The sequence below is a fragment of the Lolium rigidum genome, chromosome 1, assembly GCF_022539505.1.
Source record: "Lolium rigidum isolate FL_2022 chromosome 1, APGP_CSIRO_Lrig_0.1, whole genome shotgun sequence".
In the NCBI taxonomy this organism is placed as follows: domain Eukaryota; kingdom Viridiplantae; phylum Streptophyta; class Magnoliopsida; order Poales; family Poaceae; genus Lolium; species Lolium rigidum.
Genome location: NC_061508.1, coordinates 34,151,542 through 34,171,760, shown reverse-complemented (window position 1 = coordinate 34,171,760; position 20,219 = coordinate 34,151,542). Strand labels below are relative to the sequence as shown.

The 20,219-nt window shown below is 43.9% G+C and overlaps 3 protein-coding genes across 4 annotated transcripts; 2 read left to right on the top strand and 1 right to left on the bottom strand.

Annotated features, from left to right (window-relative positions):
- The first annotated feature begins 1,977 nt into the window (after positions 1-1,977).
- LOC124685187 lies at positions 1,978-7,251 on the top strand. Of its 2 annotated transcripts, none has more exons than XM_047219517.1 (9): positions 1,978-2,138; positions 3,692-4,556; positions 4,659-4,751; positions 4,873-4,968; positions 5,064-5,231; positions 5,367-5,432; positions 6,045-6,110; positions 6,214-6,282; positions 6,760-7,251. In XM_047219517.1, the coding sequence occupies exons 2-9, from the start codon at positions 3,921-3,923 to the stop codon at positions 6,961-6,963; spliced, it is 1,398 nt and encodes a 465-aa protein (XP_047075473.1). In that variant the 5' UTR covers positions 1,978-2,138; positions 3,692-3,920; the 3' UTR covers positions 6,964-7,251. The 2 variants fall into 2 exon arrangements, with proteins under 2 accessions (XP_047075473.1, XP_047075472.1); XM_047219516.1 differs by having other exon boundaries at positions 1,981-2,138; positions 3,692-4,568.
- Positions 7,252-13,643: 6,392 nt separating this feature from the next.
- Positions 13,644-14,663, top strand: LOC124670866. The gene is made up of 3 exons (XM_047207338.1): positions 13,644-13,927; positions 14,049-14,173; positions 14,316-14,663. The coding sequence occupies exons 1-3, from the start codon at positions 13,751-13,753 to the stop codon at positions 14,428-14,430; spliced, it is 417 nt and encodes a 138-aa protein (XP_047063294.1). The 5' UTR covers positions 13,644-13,750; the 3' UTR covers positions 14,431-14,663.
- Positions 14,664-15,159: 496 nt separating this feature from the next.
- LOC124670856 (pectinesterase-like) lies at positions 15,160-19,919 on the bottom strand. Its single transcript, XM_047207329.1, has 2 exons — positions 18,857-19,919; positions 15,160-16,014 (listed from the first exon to the last, which is right to left on the bottom strand). The coding sequence occupies exons 1-2, from the start codon at positions 19,917-19,919 to the stop codon at positions 15,320-15,322; spliced, it is 1,758 nt and encodes a 585-aa protein (XP_047063285.1). The 3' UTR covers positions 15,160-15,319.
- Positions 19,920-20,219: the final 300 nt, after the last annotated feature.

The window sequence follows — 20,219 nt, the reverse complement described above, 5'->3', positions numbered from 1 at the left end:
TTGTCGTGGCACAGAAAAATAGTGCATCAAACATGTCGTTTTGCGTGATGCTATGGCTATGCTTGCGTTGTGGTGTCTCTTGTCAGTTGCAGGGTCAGATCTCCAATGCGCCAAAATTTTCTATCTATATGACAGTGTGAGCTACCCTTTCAGAGATAGCGTAGTGCTTTATTTGCACGTGTCTTATTAGCATACTATCACAAATAATTTGTTCAAGGATCAAACTAATTTTTATGAGAATTGACATGCCGACTCTCGAAGGGAGATCACCGCTTTTCAACAACCGCGGAGAACACACACAAAAAATGAAACGGAGATACGAGTAATTCCAAACACATGATGTAGTGTTCATTGTCGTGGTGCCCAAAAAATAGCGCATCCAACATGTCTTTTTGTGTGATGCTATGACTATGCTTGCGTTGCCGTGTCTCTTGTCCGTTGCAAGGTCAGACCCTCCAACGTGCCAAAGTTTTCTATCTATATGGCACTATGAGCTACCCTTTTGGAGATAATGTAATGTTTTATATGCACGTCTATTAGCTTTGTTCATTCGGTCGTATAAAAATGTAATTGCAGTTGAACGACATTGGCACCACCGGAAAGCAATGGTCGATCTATAGGCGGACATGGTCCATGAATCACCCTAATATTTACATGTAGCCTATATATACCATAGAAGAAAAAAAGTAAAAAATATGACCAATTTCGTTGTTAGACCATCATAGAAAATTGAGTGGACCCTTAGGCAGTTAGTCCTGGCTTCGTATTTTTCAAAAGGGAAGAAAGCACCAATCAGCAAACTCAAAATTTTCTAGAGGACATCGTTGTATATATGATGCAAAAATAAGTCTTGAAATCAGACAACTCTCGAAGATAGATCACCGCCTTTTAATATGGTGAAGTACAAAAACAATGAAGCGAAATACAAGTAGTTCCAAACAACTGATGCAGCGTTCGTTGTCGTGGCGCCGAAAAAATAGCGCATCAAACATGTCGTTTTGCGTGATGCTATGGCTATGCTTGCGTTGCCGTGTCTCTTGTCTATTGCAAGGTCAGACCTCCAACGCGCCAAAATTTTCTATCTATATGACACTGTGAGCTACCCTTTCGGAGATATCGTAGTGCTTTATTTGCACGTGTCTTATTAGCATATGATCATAAATAATTTGTCTGTAGAGAAAATGTAATTACAATTTGAAACGACTTGGCACCACAGCGAAGGAGTCACAGATCTAGGGGTGGAGAGGGTGTTGGATCGATCACACTAATATACCATGAAAAGTTAGACCATGTCAGGTCTATTTTACAAGAACAAAAAAGATGGGAGAGACTTGTATAGGATCTCTCCATTAGGTAGGATCATAGGATCAATCCAGAAAAAACATACTTTGAACAGTCGAAAAAATCTGAAAAGAATAAACAGCATGCATATAGGTTGTATCTACAACTCCAAGAAATTTCAGCCTAAAATCTGATCTACACTTGGAGAAACAAAAAAGACAAATTCTATTGTGAATAGTGTCAGATGTGGTTGAGTAGTATTTCACACTATTCACACTCAGATTTATCTTTTTTATCTCTCCAAATGTATGTCGAATTTGAAGTTGCAAATTTTTGGCGTTGCATATATAACATAGATGTGTGTTGTGATTTTTTTTCAGATTTTTTCAACAAGTTTTGTCTTTGCGAAAAAATTGATCTCATAGATCCTATCTAAGACCTGATCCTACCCAAGTCTTCCCCCAAAAAAGATGGTGAAAAGAAAAATGAAAGTATAGAAAACATGTGTTCTGTTCCACCGAATCCACCCCATCTAATCCAAAAACCAAAAGGGACTTTGCAGAAATAAACAAAAAGGGTGTGTGGTAAAACACAAAAGGTGCGGCCCCAACAGCTGTGCCACAGCCCACAGCGTCAGCCTCATCAGTCCAACGACGCGTCTTCAGTCTTCTTCACCCGACCCCCAGCAAAGCCAAAGCCTCCTCCTTTTCCGCCCAAACCGTCCCCTCCCCTCCCGTCCCCTTCCCCTCCGCTCTCTCCTGCTCCGGCACCGGCAGTATCCGTCCGCCACAAGCTTCGACTACGCGCGCCCGACCGCTCTCCGTCGCCTCCGTGCCAGGTCTCCGTTCTCCGCTGCGGTGAGTACCCGGAATTTTGGTTCACCCCTGTACTTAGGCCTCAACCTTTCGTTACAACCCTGGTGCATGCGTTGCGTCTGCGGTGTGTTACCTTCTGACCTGAGGGGTTATCATCCCTGCGCACCTTGGAGGGTATAGTGATCTTGATTCCGCTTGATTTCACCTCCGCCACGGTTGTGCCGTGTGCTGGCTGACGTTTCTTGGCGGGGTTTCTGCTGCGAGGGACGGGGAGGGAGCGCGTGTAATGTCAGAGACGGGTGGCCGCACCGATGGGATTGGATGTTCGTGCATGTTTCCAAAAAAAAAAAAAAAATCTTTGCCTATTGCTCCTGATTATTCTCGGTTTTGATGTCTGTTTCTATTGTTTCATGTAAACAAAATCCCAGTGGGGAAAATGCCCACTTTATCGGTCACTGAACAAGGCTTTTACATGATGGTTCTAACTTCTAAGTACGATGGCGTGAGAATCCGGACGGGTGATATTTATGTACAGAACGCGTATATGATCCAAGCGCCTATTTCTGTTAATAACGATTTATTTATTTATTTATTGGCTTAACCCGTTTTAATATTCTCGCTCCTCACAAATGCGTACAAGCCAGCTTTATGCCTTTCCATTTGCTTTTATTTGTTCCCGACGCCTTAGTTCTGAGTTTGGCCATGGGGAATTTCATTTTAGAATCCTGATGTCCTGCTGTGGTGTTAGAGATACCATGACAGTGAAAGTTAGACTTGATGGGCATTTACTTGTAGTAGTAATTATCATATGGGAATTACTCTTCTTGTAACTGCCTAGACAAGGAACAGAGCGCCTATAAGTAGTGGTATATAGTATGCCTGCGAGCAACTGGAGGAAGCATATGCATATGTTGACGTATGGCATTTGCCGTCTACCTTTAGCGAGAGCGAAATATTGAGCTCGTTGTGTCGTGGATGCATAAAAATTTCAGTCACCTATATGGGGAAAATGGAAGATAGTGTGTTGTCTGTCGTGTTTTATCATGTCTGAATCAGTTTCCACATTTTTCCAAGAGAAACAGTTGCCAAAATTGACTGTACAATAAAGAAGGGAAGTCATGCTCATTTGAAAGAATGATCAAAGGAGAATCATATACTTCCGTCCATGCGTGCCCCTCTGCTTTTCTCAAGTGTATTGTATATAGTATAAAGTAAACGCTTAATTCAACTGTTTGACAAAGCTTTGCTGTCTAGCTGTCTGTAAGAGAACAGACTGCAACAGGTTTTAAAAGTTCACCTATCCTTGCTGTAGAAAATGTCTTGCTGAATCAAATGAACATGACAACTTTCTTTTTCAGCTTAGGAGATTTTGTCAACCGTATTGTCGTAGACCAAGAATATATAATTCTACTTAATAGTGGCTTTCTTAAGTGGTTAACGCGTGTTGTGCAAAATATGCCACTTCAACATCCTTAACTTTGTAACGAGATCTTATATTATGTATTAGGTTTCTTATTTAATTATATCCATGTGGGCATTTTATTCACATTAATGCAATTTCTGAATATTTGACAACTGTTTACTTTGCTGTGCAGGGTTTTGTTCTAAAAATTGTTTCTGAACTTCATTCAGCTTCGAGGGTACAGCTTTGTACAATAAGAACACCCAGCTCGTCAGAAACTGTCTTTTAAGAATCAAGCTAGATTCTCGTTTCAGGGAAGAATGACAGGATCATCAGTTGTGGGTTCTTTCAGTGCCTAGAAGACGCTTTTTCCATAATATTTTTTATCAGAGGCTGTGAAGTCAGTTTGTAAGGGTGTAAAGATGGACTACCCTGCTGGTTCCTTCTTTTCATCATGGCCTAGCAATTCTGCGTCTGAGAATTATAGTTTTGTTGATGGCTCTGTGGAACCATATGCAGAAGAAGGAACTATGCCACCTACAGGATATTTCAGAGCTAGATCAGATCAAAATTTGAAGTTTGATGAGCATGAAAAGAACACTGCTGTGTTTACAAATGGATGTTTGCAGTACAGCACTCAGGCTGATCTATTACCCAGCGAGAATCTATCAGAGGATAAGCCTGCGAACAGCCTCGTGGAGCTTCAGCAACATCAGGACAATGGCAGTCTGCAAAGCAATTTAATCCCTCAAGGGATTCTTCAGTGCAATTCAACACCTGGAATATTTGACGCGCAGTTGGATACCCCTGGCCTTCTCGAACTACCTCATGCCTTGTCTAGTTCAATTGAAAGCAATGAGAGTGAAATTTCAGCTTTTCTTGCTGATGTACAAGCTGTTTCTTCAGCCTCAACTCTCTGTTCCACATACCAAAATGTTTCTTCCTACATGGAACCAGTAAACCTAGAAGCTTTCAGTTATCAAGGGGCACAAAATGCTGCTATGTTCAATACAGGCTATTCAAATGGGAACCTTCCAGTATCTGATAAGGCTACCATGGTATCACTACATGTAATGCTCGTGATAAAGATACAACTATAACCATGTTGGTGATACTGTATATAGTTCATTTAATGAAATATTCTTCTTGTGGCAATACAGGATAGCAAAGGATTCACCAATGGTAGCATCTCATCTTTGGCTACGGCCCAGCAATCACAACTAGCTATTGGTGGTTTGAAGGCTGAACAACAGGTTTTAATTTTAGAACTCGGCCACTAAACAGCAATTTCTATAAGACTATAACTGCAAGAGTGCAACTTTTCGTTCACCCAAAAAAGTATCAGTAAATTAACTTCAGTTATTCATATTGCAGGAGCAATATACAATGTGCAATATTCCTCTTCCTTCTTTCGTTTCTGGTAGTCCGACGGCAGTTACTGAACCACAAGGGGCACTGATTCCTTCAAAGGTTTTCTTTAGCATTTGCTATCATATTAAGTGTTCTTATTCTTTTTACCTTGGATTCATATCTAACTGCGTTGGACTCTGTTTGCAAATATTCAGATAACATCTATGATCCATAGCAATAAAAGTGAATACCCTGTACCTATCAGCCGTTCTTATGATGCGCAACACCAAGCAAATTCAGCTCATGGAAATGTTGTCAGCGCAAAGCCACGTGCAAGGGCTCGTCGTGGACAGGCAACAGACCCTCATAGTATTGCTGAACGGGTGAGTCTTCTTAGACATGCACATTAGACAAGTAAAAACGTTGTAGAATTTATTTAAATTGGATTATTATTTTGTCTGCGTATGTGGGTCGCATGCCCTAGGATAGTCTTGACTGGAATTTGCCTTGTGCTGCAGCTTCGCAGAGAGAAAATTTCAGAGAGGATGAAAAATCTCCAAGATCTTGTACCAAACTCCAATAAGGTAACCTTTTTTTTTTGTGTGTTTACGTATGGTATTACAAACGTGCAAAATATTTCCCCCCCTATTGAGCACACAGTTGCTATCATCATAACAATTCACAGTATCTGAATTGGTTGTCAATGAACATATCTTTAATAAAACACTGGAAGCTTTAATCTTTAAAACTTGAATATAATGAAACCAAAAGTGACTGAGATATATGGTAATAAGTGATAACACATCAGGGGAACATACCTACTGAAGTACTGTTTTAAATTGGCCCACTGAAACAACTGAAGCAAGCAAATTATTTGGATCTTAAGATTTGAACAGTGCAACTAACATTGGTCCCAAATATTAATCAGTTAGGGTTCACGTATTATGTCATTGGTTCAGTTCTTGTTGGTTGTGCTTAAAATTCCGGGCATGTTTGGTTCGTAAACAACACTTTGCCAAACTAGAATTTTCCAAATTTGAACTTTTCTAGCAGTACCAGCAATGCACCATGATCACATGTCATCTGCGAAATTCGCATATCTTGTGGTGGGCTGGCTGCCGATTTGGGAGTTCTTATGTTTCTTAGTCAGCTCGATATAAAATTCTTAATCAATAGCCATCTCTTGCTTTTAACAGGCAGATAAGTCATCAATGCTTGATGAAATAATTGATTATGTGAAATTTCTTCAGCTTCAAGTGAAGGTACGGCACAAACAAGTTTATGAGTAGTAACTTTCCCTGATTGTTGTTATTCTTCCACATTTTCTTTCCTTTGTAACAAATCGTCCTGGTTTCTTCGTTACAGGTCTTGAGCATGAGTAGGCTAGGAGCTCCTGGGGCAGTTCTTCCCCTCCTCGCGGATTCTCAAACTGAGGTACCAAACTTATTTGCATAAAGTTGATAGTTTATTGTTGCGACTCCTGGCGTCAAGAACATCGGATAGACAATGACATACTTTTTGCACCCCCAATGTTGAGATCATTACTGCTATGGCGATTCTCAGTTTTTCGTCAAAATATATGGAGATTATGATTAGATCAAAATAATAACTGTCTGAAACTGTTGTCTTTGTTCCTCCTCGTGTTACTTTTTTTTCTTCAGTAGCATATCAACACATCTAATTCCAATGCCTCAAACCACAGCTATGACATGATGGCTTGTTTTAGGAATCTTAGACCTCCACTTGCACTGTAGTTACAATTTATATTGTACTCCATCTCTCTCTTTAGTTATGTGTAGCAAAATCCAAATTAGTTGTACTCACGCTGATGTATCAACACTTCGTGGAAGTTCTTGCTTTTCTCTAGAATGCCCATGTGCTCAATTTATTACACTGCCATGCTTTCCCCAGGGCCGTAGCAATCTACTGGACATAGCAGACCCGGAAGATAGCTTGGTATTTGAGCAAGAAGTTATAAAGCTGATGGAAACAAGCATCACCAAAGCAATGCAGTACCTTCAGAACAAGGGCCTCTGCCTGATGCCTATCGCCCTCGCTTCAGCCATATCCACCCAGAAAGGCACGTCAGCTGCTGCAATTCCTCCCGAGAGGTGAAAACCCAGAACACATCGTGCTCCTCCCATCGCCATAACCATCACCATCGCCAAGTGGAGGAATGTGCAAGATAGGAAGTTATGAGAGAACTAAAACTCCGGGATATGAAATATAGGAGGTCTCTGACTAAGCCAAAATTATGGCCTAATCTACCAGTAGTTTACCTTTTTCTTTGCTGCACATCAGTTGCTGTGTATTCTTTTGTTTTTTGGGTCGCGTCAGCTTGCTAACTGGGTGCAAGTGTTCTGTCACCTTGGATGGTTGTACATGGATGGATCATGCGGTTTAGTCCTAATGTGCATACTGCATACAGAGCACAACAAATATACCGATTCAGTCTGTGCTGTGTGCTATCCACAGTGCTGCTAGCTAATGCTTGTGCTCATGCACCAGCTCCAGCATCAACATGAAGTCAATCATGGAACAGGTTGGGTGGACTCGACTACAACCAGCTGGTGATTGAAGTGACGCTAATCGTTCCCTTCTCGCTGTTGATTGGTCTGCTGTCAGTGTAAGGTGTAACCATCTGCGAGCTGCTTTTAGTCATTTAGTTACATTCTGTTGGTGACTGCTGCAATGACAATCATATGTGACGCTCGAAATCTGGCTCAAGCAATCGACGGGCCAGGCTCAAACCCAAGGTCGTCCTACTGACTAACACCTCGGTCAGGCTCAGTTAATGTCAGCTGAACTTATAGCTTACAACAAACGACACTTACTCCCTCCGTCACACTAAAAGTATCTTAACTTCGTTAAAATTTAGGTGTATCTAAACACTATTTAGTAGGTAGTTACATTCAATTTTTGTTAAAGTTCAGACAATTTTGGTGAGACAGAGAGATCGGAGAGAATAGTACAAAAGAGAACGGCTACGAGGCTTGTTGGGTAGATGGATAAACTCAATCCACGGAATTACCACGTGGAGCCTTAGCAATCTGGCTTAGTTTGCAAGTCTTTCTTTTAAGTCTCAGCCATTGTTCTTTAGATGCGCCACCCATCAATCTGTCGCTGCAGACGGACACGTGAAGACTAGCTCTGGTGAGAACTCTGGAATTTCACAGCTAAACAAGACACGGAGGTTTCGTCGACAGGGAGCAATCTAGTTAATCCAATCATTCATGCGGTGCGAGATTGAAGTGGGCTGACACAGCAAACAAGCGTGATGTGATACGTACGTGACTCGTCACCCAACATTTCCGATCGATCCATGTACGCCTCTTGGCTCCCACTCAAATCGCTCTCGGTGCCATGCCTACTTATAGCATCCTAGCCGGTGGCATCACAACGACTGCAAGTGCATGATTAGTAGCAACGATGAGGACACACCTGACCTGAGCACAGCTACATTTCAAAATCATTGGCTAGGCCCCCAAGGTACCAAGATACCTGTGAGTTGTGACCAGTTAGAAGGCTTGACAGTAACTTGTGTTGAATATATGCCCTGTGAGTAATTATAGAGATAATTATATATTCTTGTATCACAATCATATAATTGGATGATATGGTCCATGTTATGTCTCACAAGGCGTATTCTAAAAAAAAGGTCCATGGACAATATCAGTAATATGAATCGAAAATCATGTGGCCTTTTTCGTGGAACTCAGTTTTATCATTTATGATGGTTATTTCATAAAAAACTCTAATTATTTTAAGGAACAAGCTTTAGCTTTATTGATCAGTCATAATGTTTACACGAATAGATATTACATCATATGTTGTCAAGGCCCACAAATGACGACATGGACCTAAAGCGAAAGCAAAGCGAGCGAGATTGTGGGCCTCGATATTAGAATTCCTTCACGTGTGTGTACTAACACCACTTGATCAAATTTATGCTGATCTAAAACTGATTTCATTCATGACACTATTGTAGGATAACGTTGCATAGAAAACAAAAAATTTCCTACCGCGAACACGCAATCCAAGCCAAGATGCAATCTAGAAGACGGTAGCAACGAGGGGGTATCGAGTCTCACCCTTGAAGAGATTCCAAAGCCTACAAGATGAGGCTCTTGTTGCTGCGGTAGACGTTCACTTGCCGCTTGCAAAGCGCGTAGAAGATCTTGATCACGATCGGTTCCGGCGCCACGAACGGGCGGCACCTCCGTACTCGGTCACACGTTCGGTTGTTGATGAAGACGACGTCCACCTCCCCGTTCCGGCGGGCAGCGGAAGTAGTAGCTCCTCTTGAATCCGACGAGCACGACGGCGTGGTGTCGGTGGTGGTGGAGAAGTCCGGCGGAGCTTCGCTAAGCGTGCGGGAAGTGGAGGAGCGGGGCGGCTAGGGTTTGGGGAGAGGGCGCCGGCCACTATGGGGTGCGGCCACCTTGGTGGTGTTTGAGGTGGTCGGCCCCCTCCCCTTGGCCCTCATTATATAGGTGGAACCCCAAGAGTTGGTCTCCAAGTCTTCGAATAAGACCCGAACCAAAAACCTTCCATAGGGAGGGGGAAACCTAGCCTAGCTAGGACTCCCACCAAGGTGGGAGTTCCACCTCCCATATGGGGGGGTGGCCGGCCCCCTAAGGGGAGTCCACTTGGGACTCCTCCCCCACTAGGGTTGGCCGGCCATGGAGGTGGAGTCCCATGTGGACTCCACCTTCCTTGGTGGTTTCTTCCGGACTTTTCTAGAACCTTCTAGAACCTTCCATAGAACCTTTCGCGACATTTTATTCACATAAAATGACATCCTATATATGAATCTTATTCTCCGGACCATTCTGGAACTCCTCGTGATGTCCGGGATCACATCCGGGACTTCGAACAAAATATTCCAACTCCATTCCATATTCAAATACTACCATTTCAACATCCAACTTTAAGTGTGTCACCCTACGGTTCGTGAACTATGCGGACATGGTTGAGTACTCACTCCGACCAATAACCAATAGCGGGATGCGGGAGATCCATAATGGCTCCCACATATTCAACGATGACTTTAGTGATCGAATGAACCATTCACATACGATACCAATTCCTTTTGTCACGCGATATTTTACTTGTCCGAGGTTTGATCTTCGGTATCACTCCATACCTTGTTCAACCTCGTTTCCTGACAAGTACTCTTTACTCGTACCGTGGTATGTGGTCTCTTATGAACTCATTCATATGCTTGCAAGACATTAGACGACATTCCACCGAGAGGGCCCGGAGTATATCTATCCGTCATCGGGATGGACAAATCCCATTGTTGATCCATATGCCTCAACTCATACTTTCCGGATACTTAATCCCACCTTTATAGCCACCCATTTACGCAGTGGTGTTTGGTGTAATCAAAGTACCTTTCCGGTATAAGTGATTTACATGATCTCATGGTCATAAGGACTAGGTAACTATGTATTGAAAGCTTATAGCAAATAACTTAATGACGAGATCTTATGCTACGCTTAATTGGGTGTGTCCATTACATCATTCATACAATGATATAACCTTGTTATTAATAACATCCAATGTTCATGATTATGAAACTAATCATCCATTAATCAACAAGCTAGTTTAAGAGGCATACTAGGGACTTCTTGTTGTCTACATATCACACATGTACTAATGTTTCGGTTAATACAATTATAGCATGATATATAAACATTTATCATAAACATAGAGATATAAATAATAACCACTTTATCATTGCCTCTAGGGCATATCTCCTTCAACTATATGCACTTCCAAAACCCCAGTTGATATCATGTATCATTGTCTTGCAATCAAAAGCAACCCGAAGACGCAAGAGGGAAAGATCACCGATTAGAGCTAGTGCTTCCCTACAACCTATAGCATCGAGGGTAGAAGGACCAATCATGCCTGGTAGCAAAGGGATGAATAGAATGTAACTAATAATCACATGAAAACACATCCGTGTAGACTAGAGAATGACTCGGTGACGTAACACAGACTAGGTCACTAACATGTGGGTCCACTATATGGAGGGCCCACATGCCAATAGAACATCTATTTTGGACACTATTCATTCATTTGATTCAAAAAAATAGAGCATAGGAAAAATGGAGGAATTATAATCCACTCAAACCTCCTTTTTTACATTCCTATGCACAAAGAACATGGCAAAGGCTATGAGTTGCATTGTAATGACCCGATATTACCTTTGCATTTATTTTAACCTTGCTTTTATGATGCATTTTAGGTTTCATGTGTTCTTCCTATTCATGCGAGTGAAACAACAATTTTAACAGAATTCATGTGCTCTCCCAATCCTATGTTTTATACATGAAATCCTATCATATTTATATGTTTTCCCTACTCCTATGTTTTGGAGATTATGCGAATCCAAGAGGCCCCAACAGTGGGTCGCAAGATTACATCATTGTACTAGAGGTAGCCATAGGTACTGAAGATATGGAATGGTGCTTCCTTAGAAGTTTTCTACCACCCGTAAGTGGGTGGTAAAGGTTCCTTCAATCCTTCTGATGATGTTTGTCATCAAGAATGATTCAGGGCATGCTCAACCAGTGTGGGATATGCCCCTCCATACAACGAGAAAGATATTTAGAGGACTCTTTAGTGATCAGATCCAAAGGTGCGTGGCCATGTTAAGAGTTTCAATGGCTAACTGTGTTGGTCAGTTATCCAAACAAGGATTACGTTTACTAGTGTTCTTGGGTGTAACCAATATCGTGAAGCAAATAGACATGCATAGATTCGTTTGATGTCATCTTTGTGTATAGTTTGGAGTTGGCAAGTCATGGGAGGAACCAAGCTCTATGGATAGATGTGATCATTTGTATTCCGTACAAAAAAAATGCAAGATATAAATGAATTTCACTTGTCTCTTATCCTCACATGATACAGTTAGTCATAATATTTTTTATTAGCTTTTGCATATTATCATTTGAGAATATCTTATATTCAGGGAATCTCTTTTTTTTAGCTAGAAATACAAAATCACTATCTGAAGATAGGTTAGGATTCTGATTAAGCAGTATTAGGTTTTTTTAATAGATTCATCTTTAGTTGATATCAAATGAATACACATATTTTTTCTACTGTATAATTTCCTTTAACGGTTGCTAGTTTGTTTTTTTTCTTACAAAATGATGGTTGTGGGAATTAGCATAGTTGTCAGAATCATGATTCTACTACACGATTCTACAACTTTACAACCCAAAGTGGAACGATTGAACGAATTTACTAAGTAGAATCTAAGATTTTACGATTCTGAAAGTTTTGATCCTACGGTTTACGATCCTATTACAGAGGTTCCGGTCCGATTCAGAATCCCGATTCTGACAACTTTGGGCATTGGTCTACTTTGTCTTTTATGTTGGTACTTGGTCGGTGTGTTGGTCTTGTGCATGCTTGATGCTTTGCCATCATATTGTGAATGAGGCTGAGTTTGTTCATTTGTATCAGGTTGACATATGAATTGCCCATAAGAAAGTTGATGATGTTAAATTGTTAGCACCAGTGTGCCATCTTCCAGCAATCATCTTCCATTTTAGGAACTAGCAAGCAGCAAACAAAACGGAAGCAGCAACAAGTTTCGCGCTCTAAATCAAAATGGATTTTGCACACTGAAAGTGTCATTCCTTGCTCTGCTCTAACTGAAAATCCTTTTACCTCCCAAAAAAACATTTCTTGCTCTATTCATCTGTGTCACTCCATACAGAACAAAAAATGTGAACACCATATATTTCTCGTATGTCGGCTTTTCATTGCTAACAAAAATAATGTTTGACATGCTATAAGCCTATAACTATGCCTTCACTGTTATTTTAAGATCATGAGCTAAAGGACAAGGTGCCTACTCCTTCCCTGTTATTTTAAGATCATTGCCCCGTTGATAATGAGACGGTCAGATGGCAAAGTATGTTAGCTTACTATATACCACTTCTTTGCACACATCACCGGATAAGCCTAGCTGTGGCTGTCAAGCAGATTAGGGATTATTTATTTTGAATCTGATTGAGGAATATTCTTAACAACTGTGATGATAACGTTGGTGATGTAATGGCGCGGGCCCATCTGACCCAACCGAGGCATGGACGGAGCCGCGGCGACTAAAGCATGAGCTGTGCATAATTGTTATTTTTTCTCCTGTCGATGGACACTGCTAAGTGTACCAAAGAAGGCTGATTAGTTCGGATTGAAAAGGATGGCTGATTAATTTCAGTGGCTACCCCTTTCGTAGATTTCGTGTTTCCTTGTGTCTTGTGTGATGCAAGCTGTCGACAGTTACACTGAAACAAAACGATAATTATTTTTAGCATTTTTATTCCTTTTCTGCATATTCAGCTGACCTAAGTGACCTTACAAAGAACCTACCACGGTATCACCTATGGCCATCACAGTTTCGCAATTGGAGTACTCCCTCCGTCCCACGAAGATTGTCCAAGATTTGTTAAAATTTAGATGTATCAACAAATTAAACGAATCAGACACCACCAATGGAAGGCTGAGTGTATAGAAAAAAAAATTAGTGCTAGGAGGAACTAGACACTAAATGATATAGTAGAAGCGAGACCTCGGCGTGAGAATTCCAGAAATTCGTTTCTAACAAGATTCGAACTTTGGTCGTTGGGTGCACCACTACGACCCCAACCACTGGGCTATGCCCACGTCCTCGTAGATATTGCAAACCTTGCTGCTCCTTCTTTCCTTCCGATGATTGGCAACCCGGCCCCAACCATAGCAACCCTACACTACAAGTACCAACACCTTTAAAAGTGGCATTACTCTGTCACCAGCCCCATTCCCTTCCCTCCCCATCCCAAGAAATTCATTCAGTAGCCAACAAGGCCCGGTGCCGAACCTCGGAAACCTCATCAAAAAAATGGCGTTCAAAAGCTCCAGCTGCCATCCTCACCCAGCTTCTTCCTCCTTGGCTGGCGCCGGCCAAAGATTCGGCGCAAGAAATCCAGCGGCAGGCTTGAGCTTCAGAACCTCTGCAGCCCATGGGTGCAACCCATCATCATCACGCCTGTCCTTCGCTGCAGAAACCAGCAACAAGGTACTACTCCATCTTCGTGATTGATTGACCATTACACCATCCATGGTAGAGCTTTGATCCAAGATGAAGACGGTATATATTGTGGCAACTATCTAAGTTGGTGATTTTATCTGATCGGTAGGTGTTCGAGGACCAGGTGAGAGGGATCGTGTGCTACAGGGATGACAAGGGGGAGCTCGTCTGCGAGGGCTACGACGAAGGCCCGAGGCTCGGAATGCGGCTGCCGGAGAAGGCATGCTTCCCATGGTGAGTTCAACAGATCATCTATATATTTAATTGTTTCTCCTGTGTGTGAAGCTAGGAGAAAGAAGAAGGTTGTTGCTTGATGGGAAATTCTCGAGTCTGATCAAACTGAAACTTATTTGACGGGTGATCAACCTGATTTCAGGCCGGTGGGAGTTCAGGTCACCGATTTCATCCACCTCGCGACGCTCCAGGTGTTCGAGGACGGCGCTGACGATGACGTTCTTCGGGCCAAGAACGGCAAAAACTGGCAGCTCTGAATTGATCAAGGGGGCACTGATCAAGTAAGAGTAATAAGTGGAAAAACTAATAACTGCTGGAAGCACGGAGCATGTGTGAAACTGTGAAATGCCCTGCATAAGCTAGCATAGTACTACTGTATTCTGCAAATAGCCAAACTACTACTTTTGTTTTCGTTGTAGCACTGTGCTAGAATCACTTGTAACTTGTAAGACGACGATGATGATATTGTTGTATAGAAATGGTTCAGAAAGGTTTCTAAAAGGCCGAGATTTTCTCATTTTGATAATACTCAAGTTGCGTCGATGAAAAGGAGAGGTAAGGCGATCTGAATTTCTGATCCTTGCACTACCCAATGCAATAATACGTGACGCCTGAGCTATGAATCCTCTGCTCTCATTGGGCTTTAAAGCATCTTCGTAGACAAAAATTGCAGCAGCATTTTCAGCTGGCAAGGGTTTTATATATCGCTCATGGAAATAAACGGCGAAGATAATGAGTCCATTTCTGACGAACGAATCAATCGTCAACAGATTAGCCCCTACAGGCAATAAAGAAGAACTCAACTTATAGAAGTCTCTCGTGCGTCGTCGTGTGGATGTCGGCATCATTGTGGACACTTCAGACAACTAGTGTCTCCTGAACCTCTTCTGCTCGCCGCGTCATCGCCAATTATCGGCTTCAGCGACAAAACCCTTTTGGGGTTCGTAACCACTTTGTATGGCCCTGTTAGATCTGAAACACGGATGAAAATCTCAGGAAAATTCATTGGAAACAAACTGGTTGCCTTACAGAGTTACAGATGACAGTTTCATTAGATCCTGACACAGACAAACCTTACTGAACTCAGTAACAACAAGAGTTAACCGCTTCACGCCTGAGATTTACACGTAGTTTGATGGATCGAGTTCAGATGCCGTCGTCGTAGGGGAATGACGTGGCGCCGAGCCAGTCGTCGCCGTAGATGAACTTGTCGACGGCGAACTGGGCCGCCTCGTCGTACTCCATCTCGTGGAACCCGGCCCAGCCCACGCGGCCGTCCGTGCCAGCGCCTGGCCCATCGTTCCCGTACTCCCCGAAGTACACGGTGTCGCTGCGGCCCTCCTCAGCGCCAGGCCAGCCCGTCCAGCCGGCCCGGTCCACGAGCGGGCCAAGGAAGGACTCCATCACCACGGACCGCGCGTACGCGCCCCAGGGACGGCCGAGGAAGGTGCGAGTACTGACGCCGCTGGCGAGCAGCGCCGGCGAGGCCTCCACGGTGCAGCTGTGCACGGCGAAGCCGGTATCCTGCGCCGGGTCGCTCCTGGACTGCGCCGTGAGCACGTTCGACTGGCCCGGGACCGGGGCGCCGGCGACGAGCGCGCACGCCTGGAGCACCGCGGCGGCGTTGCCGAAGACGACGTCCACGGTGCCGGAGACGGCGCACTCGCGGTAGAACTGCCGGAACGAGTGCGCGTAGAGCGAGTCCTGGTGGCCCTCCACGGCGCAGCGGTACACGGCCGCCATGTCCGCGTTCACGCGCAGCGCCACCGCCTGCCCCCTCGCCGCGCCGGCCGTGTTGCGGAACGCGATGTCACGCGCCAGGAACCCCTCGCCGGATACCCCTGCAATTGCATTGCATGCACGCGAGGATTGATGCAAGTTAACGCATGTCTGATTGATTAGTTAAACCCACAAAAAGAAAGCTCCACAAAGAGAAGATCATTTAGCCTGGTAATACATTGATCGCAAGAACGGTATTCACCTTCTCGATCAGCGCGATATAGCATGAAGAGCGGTAATTCTCAATCAGCGCGATATAGCATGCATGCCTCGCCTTCTCTCTCCTTCTTTATATATTTGTGTCATGTTTTCTTCTCTCTCTTCTCTTAGTTTAGATGGATATATAGTTATAAAACTTGATATTTTCAGTTATACTCCCTCCGTTTAGTGCCTATAGATTTTTGGCATTTGTTTCAGAATATAAGGTTTTAGCTTAGCTTTTTTTTTCAATTACCCCCTTCCCGTTCAGCTCCAAAATCATTCAGCCCCCAAAATTGTTATGGTAAGTTAGGAAGATATGGATTTCCCAAAATTTACGTTGATCTCAAATCGTTCAGCTAGGGATCTTGTCTAAAAAATACTCTTGCGCTAATTTCCGTGCCAAAAAACAATAGGCACTAAAGAATGGAACAGAGGGAGTATATAAGTTCATTTTGATAACTGTGTTTGAATATTGAAAATAACCTTCAAAGTAAGACCAATACAAGAATGTTTGAAGATCGACTTTCGAAACTTAGCGAAACATTAAAAATTTAATGAAACCTAGGTAGAATATATTTGAAACATTCTGTTTCACTATGTTTCAAACTTGGCTTATGCCGCCTAAGCGTAATTCTCAATCGACTTAGAGCACATTGAGTTCATTGTTTCAAACTTGTTGTTATTTCATTGGGTTTCATTAAGTCAAAAATCCATCATAAAGTATCATTGTGTTTTGAAATTCAAGTTTCAAATTTTGTCAAAACAAAACCTATTTTATAATTTTATAAAAGATATCTTCTTAAATAAATACACGTGTTCAAATCGACTATTAGTTAAATATGTATTCTAAAATATACAACTATTTCAAATTTAGAATTTGAATTGCAAATGAACTACATATACTAATAGATGGGAGATAGAAGGGCTAGTGATCTCTTGCATGCAGAGTGACATAAAGTTGTCACAAGAAGAGTAAGTTGAGCATCTGTTTATTATATGTCATTTTGCTAAACTCATTTGGTGGGTAATCTACTTTACTTCTAATATATCCGTGTGAGCTAATATCAAAAACATGTTTGGTAATTAGCCGAATGGCATTGATAAGAAAACTAAAGCTCGAATTTGTGCATAAGTGTGTGCTTTACTTTGGCCAATTTAGAATTATCGAGATGATGTGATTTTTAACAAAGCTAGAGCTACTCAATTTCCCATGTTATCAACATGGCTACATACTGAATCCACATGTGGCCATTTCTATTCCCACGAATCAGAGGGAGCATATGAACTATGGGTGCACACGTCGAATGGCGGTCGTTCGGGTTGTCTTCAGTCACGTTGGTTGGTAGTGTGCTAACAGGATACAAGATGCATAAGTGTTTGATGTATTCTCTTTTCCGTTGGTTCCAAACGATGCATGATTTTATTCATGTGAATTGTATTTCTGAATTTTTAAGATGATGCAATAAATAAAGTTGTGTGCATCTTTTGGATGGGTGATCCCCATTTTGAAAAAAGAAAAAAAAAAGATACTTCATGTATGCACTAATCTCAAAGCAATCATAGAAGCATGCATGCACAATCAGAGAACCCATTTGATCGTTTGGTCCTACTCATCATGGTGACAGGAATGGTGTTTTGCCGGTGGCTCGTTGTAAAGAAGACCAGCCAGACATTCTGACAGGTGACACGCATGCAGGTCCATGGTAATGTTTCGGATTTTAGCTAACACCTGCACATGCACGTGAATGCAGGGTGGGTCAAGTAGGCGAAATATCCGAGTCATGCACCTCTGGACCTCGGAACCTGGACCCATCTCCCGGCATGTTTCCAAAAACGAAAATTAAATAGATCTGCACAGACAAAGATTCCTAATCACGATGGAAATTTTATCCACGGATCCAGTATCCACGGATATTCGACCCACCGGACACGGGTATGGAGGGTTGGTTGTGTCCACGGATTTCATGGGACGAATATCTGATAATTCATGGAGCGGGCACGGGCAGAGCTTTTTGTCCATGGATATTCGATGGATATCCAACTGACATGTGGGACCCACATGTCAGTGACACATGCGACTTTACCTACGATTGGCTGTCCTTTTTAGGCCCAAATCACCAAACCGTTAATTTAAACCTTAATGATTTTATACTCTAAATAATCACGGAACCGCCTTGTGCTGGTAGGGCTTCCGCCGGCCGCATTGATTGTGGATCTTCGTTGATTGCTCCGCCTCCTCGGTAGTGTGATATATTGTTGCTTTGATATTTCTATGAATTGTTGACATAATTACGGCTGAAATGCTAATGAAATAATGTCGAAATGCTGCCAAAATATTCATGTTAGCTTATTATTGATGAAATGCAAGTGAAATATTGCTGAAATGGTATTCAAATTTTATGGGCATGGATATCCATGGATATCCAGGTATCCATCAGATTTGGATTGGGTCCATATCCATACCCATGGATACTTTCGTGGGCGGGGCAGAGCGAAGCTGATGGATTTGGGCATGGATCTGGTTTTCCTATATCCGTCCAAACCCGCTCCATTGCCATCCTTAATTCCTAATCGTCTAAGCTGATGCATTCTACGTGCAGACAATGCACTGCATCGGCAGCACCCTGCAATGGCCGGCGGCTTGACACTGTCCAAGTCGAGTTAAGATGTTACTGTACGAGGTAAGGGATAGCTTGTGATTACCGAAGGTGGCGGTGCGGAAGGTGGTCCAGCCATCAGCGGCGCTGCGGCTGCCGGTGATGACGGTCACGTCGCGGCCCTCTCCGACAAGGGCGATGTTGGTCTTGTCCGCGGGCACCTCCACGTTCTCCTCGTACGTCCCGGCCTTCACCTTGATCACCGTCCTCGCGTCGCTCCTGCTCGGCGCCGCCGCCACCGCCTCCCCCACCGTCCGGAAGTTCCCACTCCCGTCCTTCGCCACCGTGATCACCGTCTCGCCACTCTCATCCCCGTTGCCGTTGTGGTCCTTGTCGTTGCCGCTGTTGTCGTCGTCCCCGCCACCATTATTGTCGTCGCTGTCGTCGTCCTCCTCCTCCTCATCGTCCTGGAGCAGGCGCCGGTTGTGATGGATGATCTTGGCCACCGTGGCCTGGAACCTGCTGGACGCCGGGCCGCCGGCGCCGCGGCGGGCGACGAGGGACAGCGAGTTGGAGACGTGCTCGTAGGCGTCGTCGAGGGAGGAGAGGAGGCCGTCCATCCTTGGGCCGGACGCGCCGGCAAGGCCGTCGAGGCAGGTGGCCTTGTTGGTGAGCGCGGCCGACAGGTGCGCGCGCACGGCGGGGAGGCTCTCGCCGGGGCTTGTTAGCAGCGAGGTCGAGCGCGAGAGAGACTCCAGCGTGGCGGCGTGGAGCTCAAGGCAGTCCTGCGCCGCGCCGCGCCGGAGAGGCGTCGAGGACGGCGACGGGGGCGCCGAGAGCGTGGAGGAGAGGACTGGGGAGAGGGAGGACACGGCGGTGAGCGCGCTGCGGAGGGACGCCAGCAAGACGGAGAGGATGTTCGCGGGGAGGATGGTTATGGAGACTGACGACGCCGCGATATGGGCGGCGTCGAGGTGCACGGCTGCCGACGCGAGGCAGGATGCCGGGTTCGGGGTGGTGTGGCAGATGGCGTGGACGGTAGCCGGCGGCGCCAAGGCTGCCTTGGCGGCGTGGCCGTGGTCTTTGTCAGCGTAGCATTGGGTTGTGGCAGCTGTTGCTAGGAGAACGGCCAGGATGGGGACGAGGAGAGGTGGAGAGAAAGCCGCCATTGCTGCAGAGAAGAGCCTCCGTGGGAGCGCGAGACAGACATATATGGACATAAATATACGCAAGTACCAACCAGTACGTAGGGTTTTGCTGCAACTAAGTTTGAGCTTAGTCAAGTTTTAGATCACTAGATTTACTTCGTGATTCGTGCTAGTTATCAGTTGCAACTCATCATATGACTGAGAAATAGTCACACCAATATATATATGGCCCATATAGGTTTTGAACTTGTGATGCGGTTTTAGCTGCGGGTGTAGAAATCTTCCTAGAAGTACTATTTTGTTGCTGAAGTCGTTTGATCT

Bases quoted from the DNA above. Each gene is read 5' to 3' on its own strand.
- LOC124685187 (XM_047219516.1), top strand. From the start codon at position 3,921: ATGGACTACCCTGCTGGTTCCTTCTTTTCATCATGGCCTAGCAATTCT. The intron at 4,569-4,658 runs GTAATGCTCGTG...GTGGCAATACAG, and splicing joins CTACCATGGTATCACTACAT to GATAGCAAAGGATTCACCAA. The intron at 5,232-5,366 runs GTGAGTCTTCTT...CTTGTGCTGCAG, and splicing joins CTCATAGTATTGCTGAACGG to CTTCGCAGAGAGAAAATTTC.
- LOC124670856 (XM_047207329.1), bottom strand. From the start codon at position 19,919: ATGGCGGCTTTCTCTCCACCTCTCCTCGTCCCCATCCTGGCCGTTCTC. The intron at 16,015-18,856 runs GTAATCACAAGC...ATGCAATTGCAG, and splicing joins CTTCCGCACCGCCACCTTCG to GGGTATCCGGCGAGGGGTTC.
- LOC124670866 (XM_047207338.1), top strand. From the start codon at position 13,751: ATGGCGTTCAAAAGCTCCAGCTGCCATCCTCACCCAGCTTCTTCCTCC. The intron at 13,928-14,048 runs GTACTACTCCAT...TCTGATCGGTAG, and splicing joins CTGCAGAAACCAGCAACAAG to GTGTTCGAGGACCAGGTGAG. The intron at 14,174-14,315 runs GTGAGTTCAACA...ACCTGATTTCAG, and splicing joins GAGAAGGCATGCTTCCCATG to GCCGGTGGGAGTTCAGGTCA.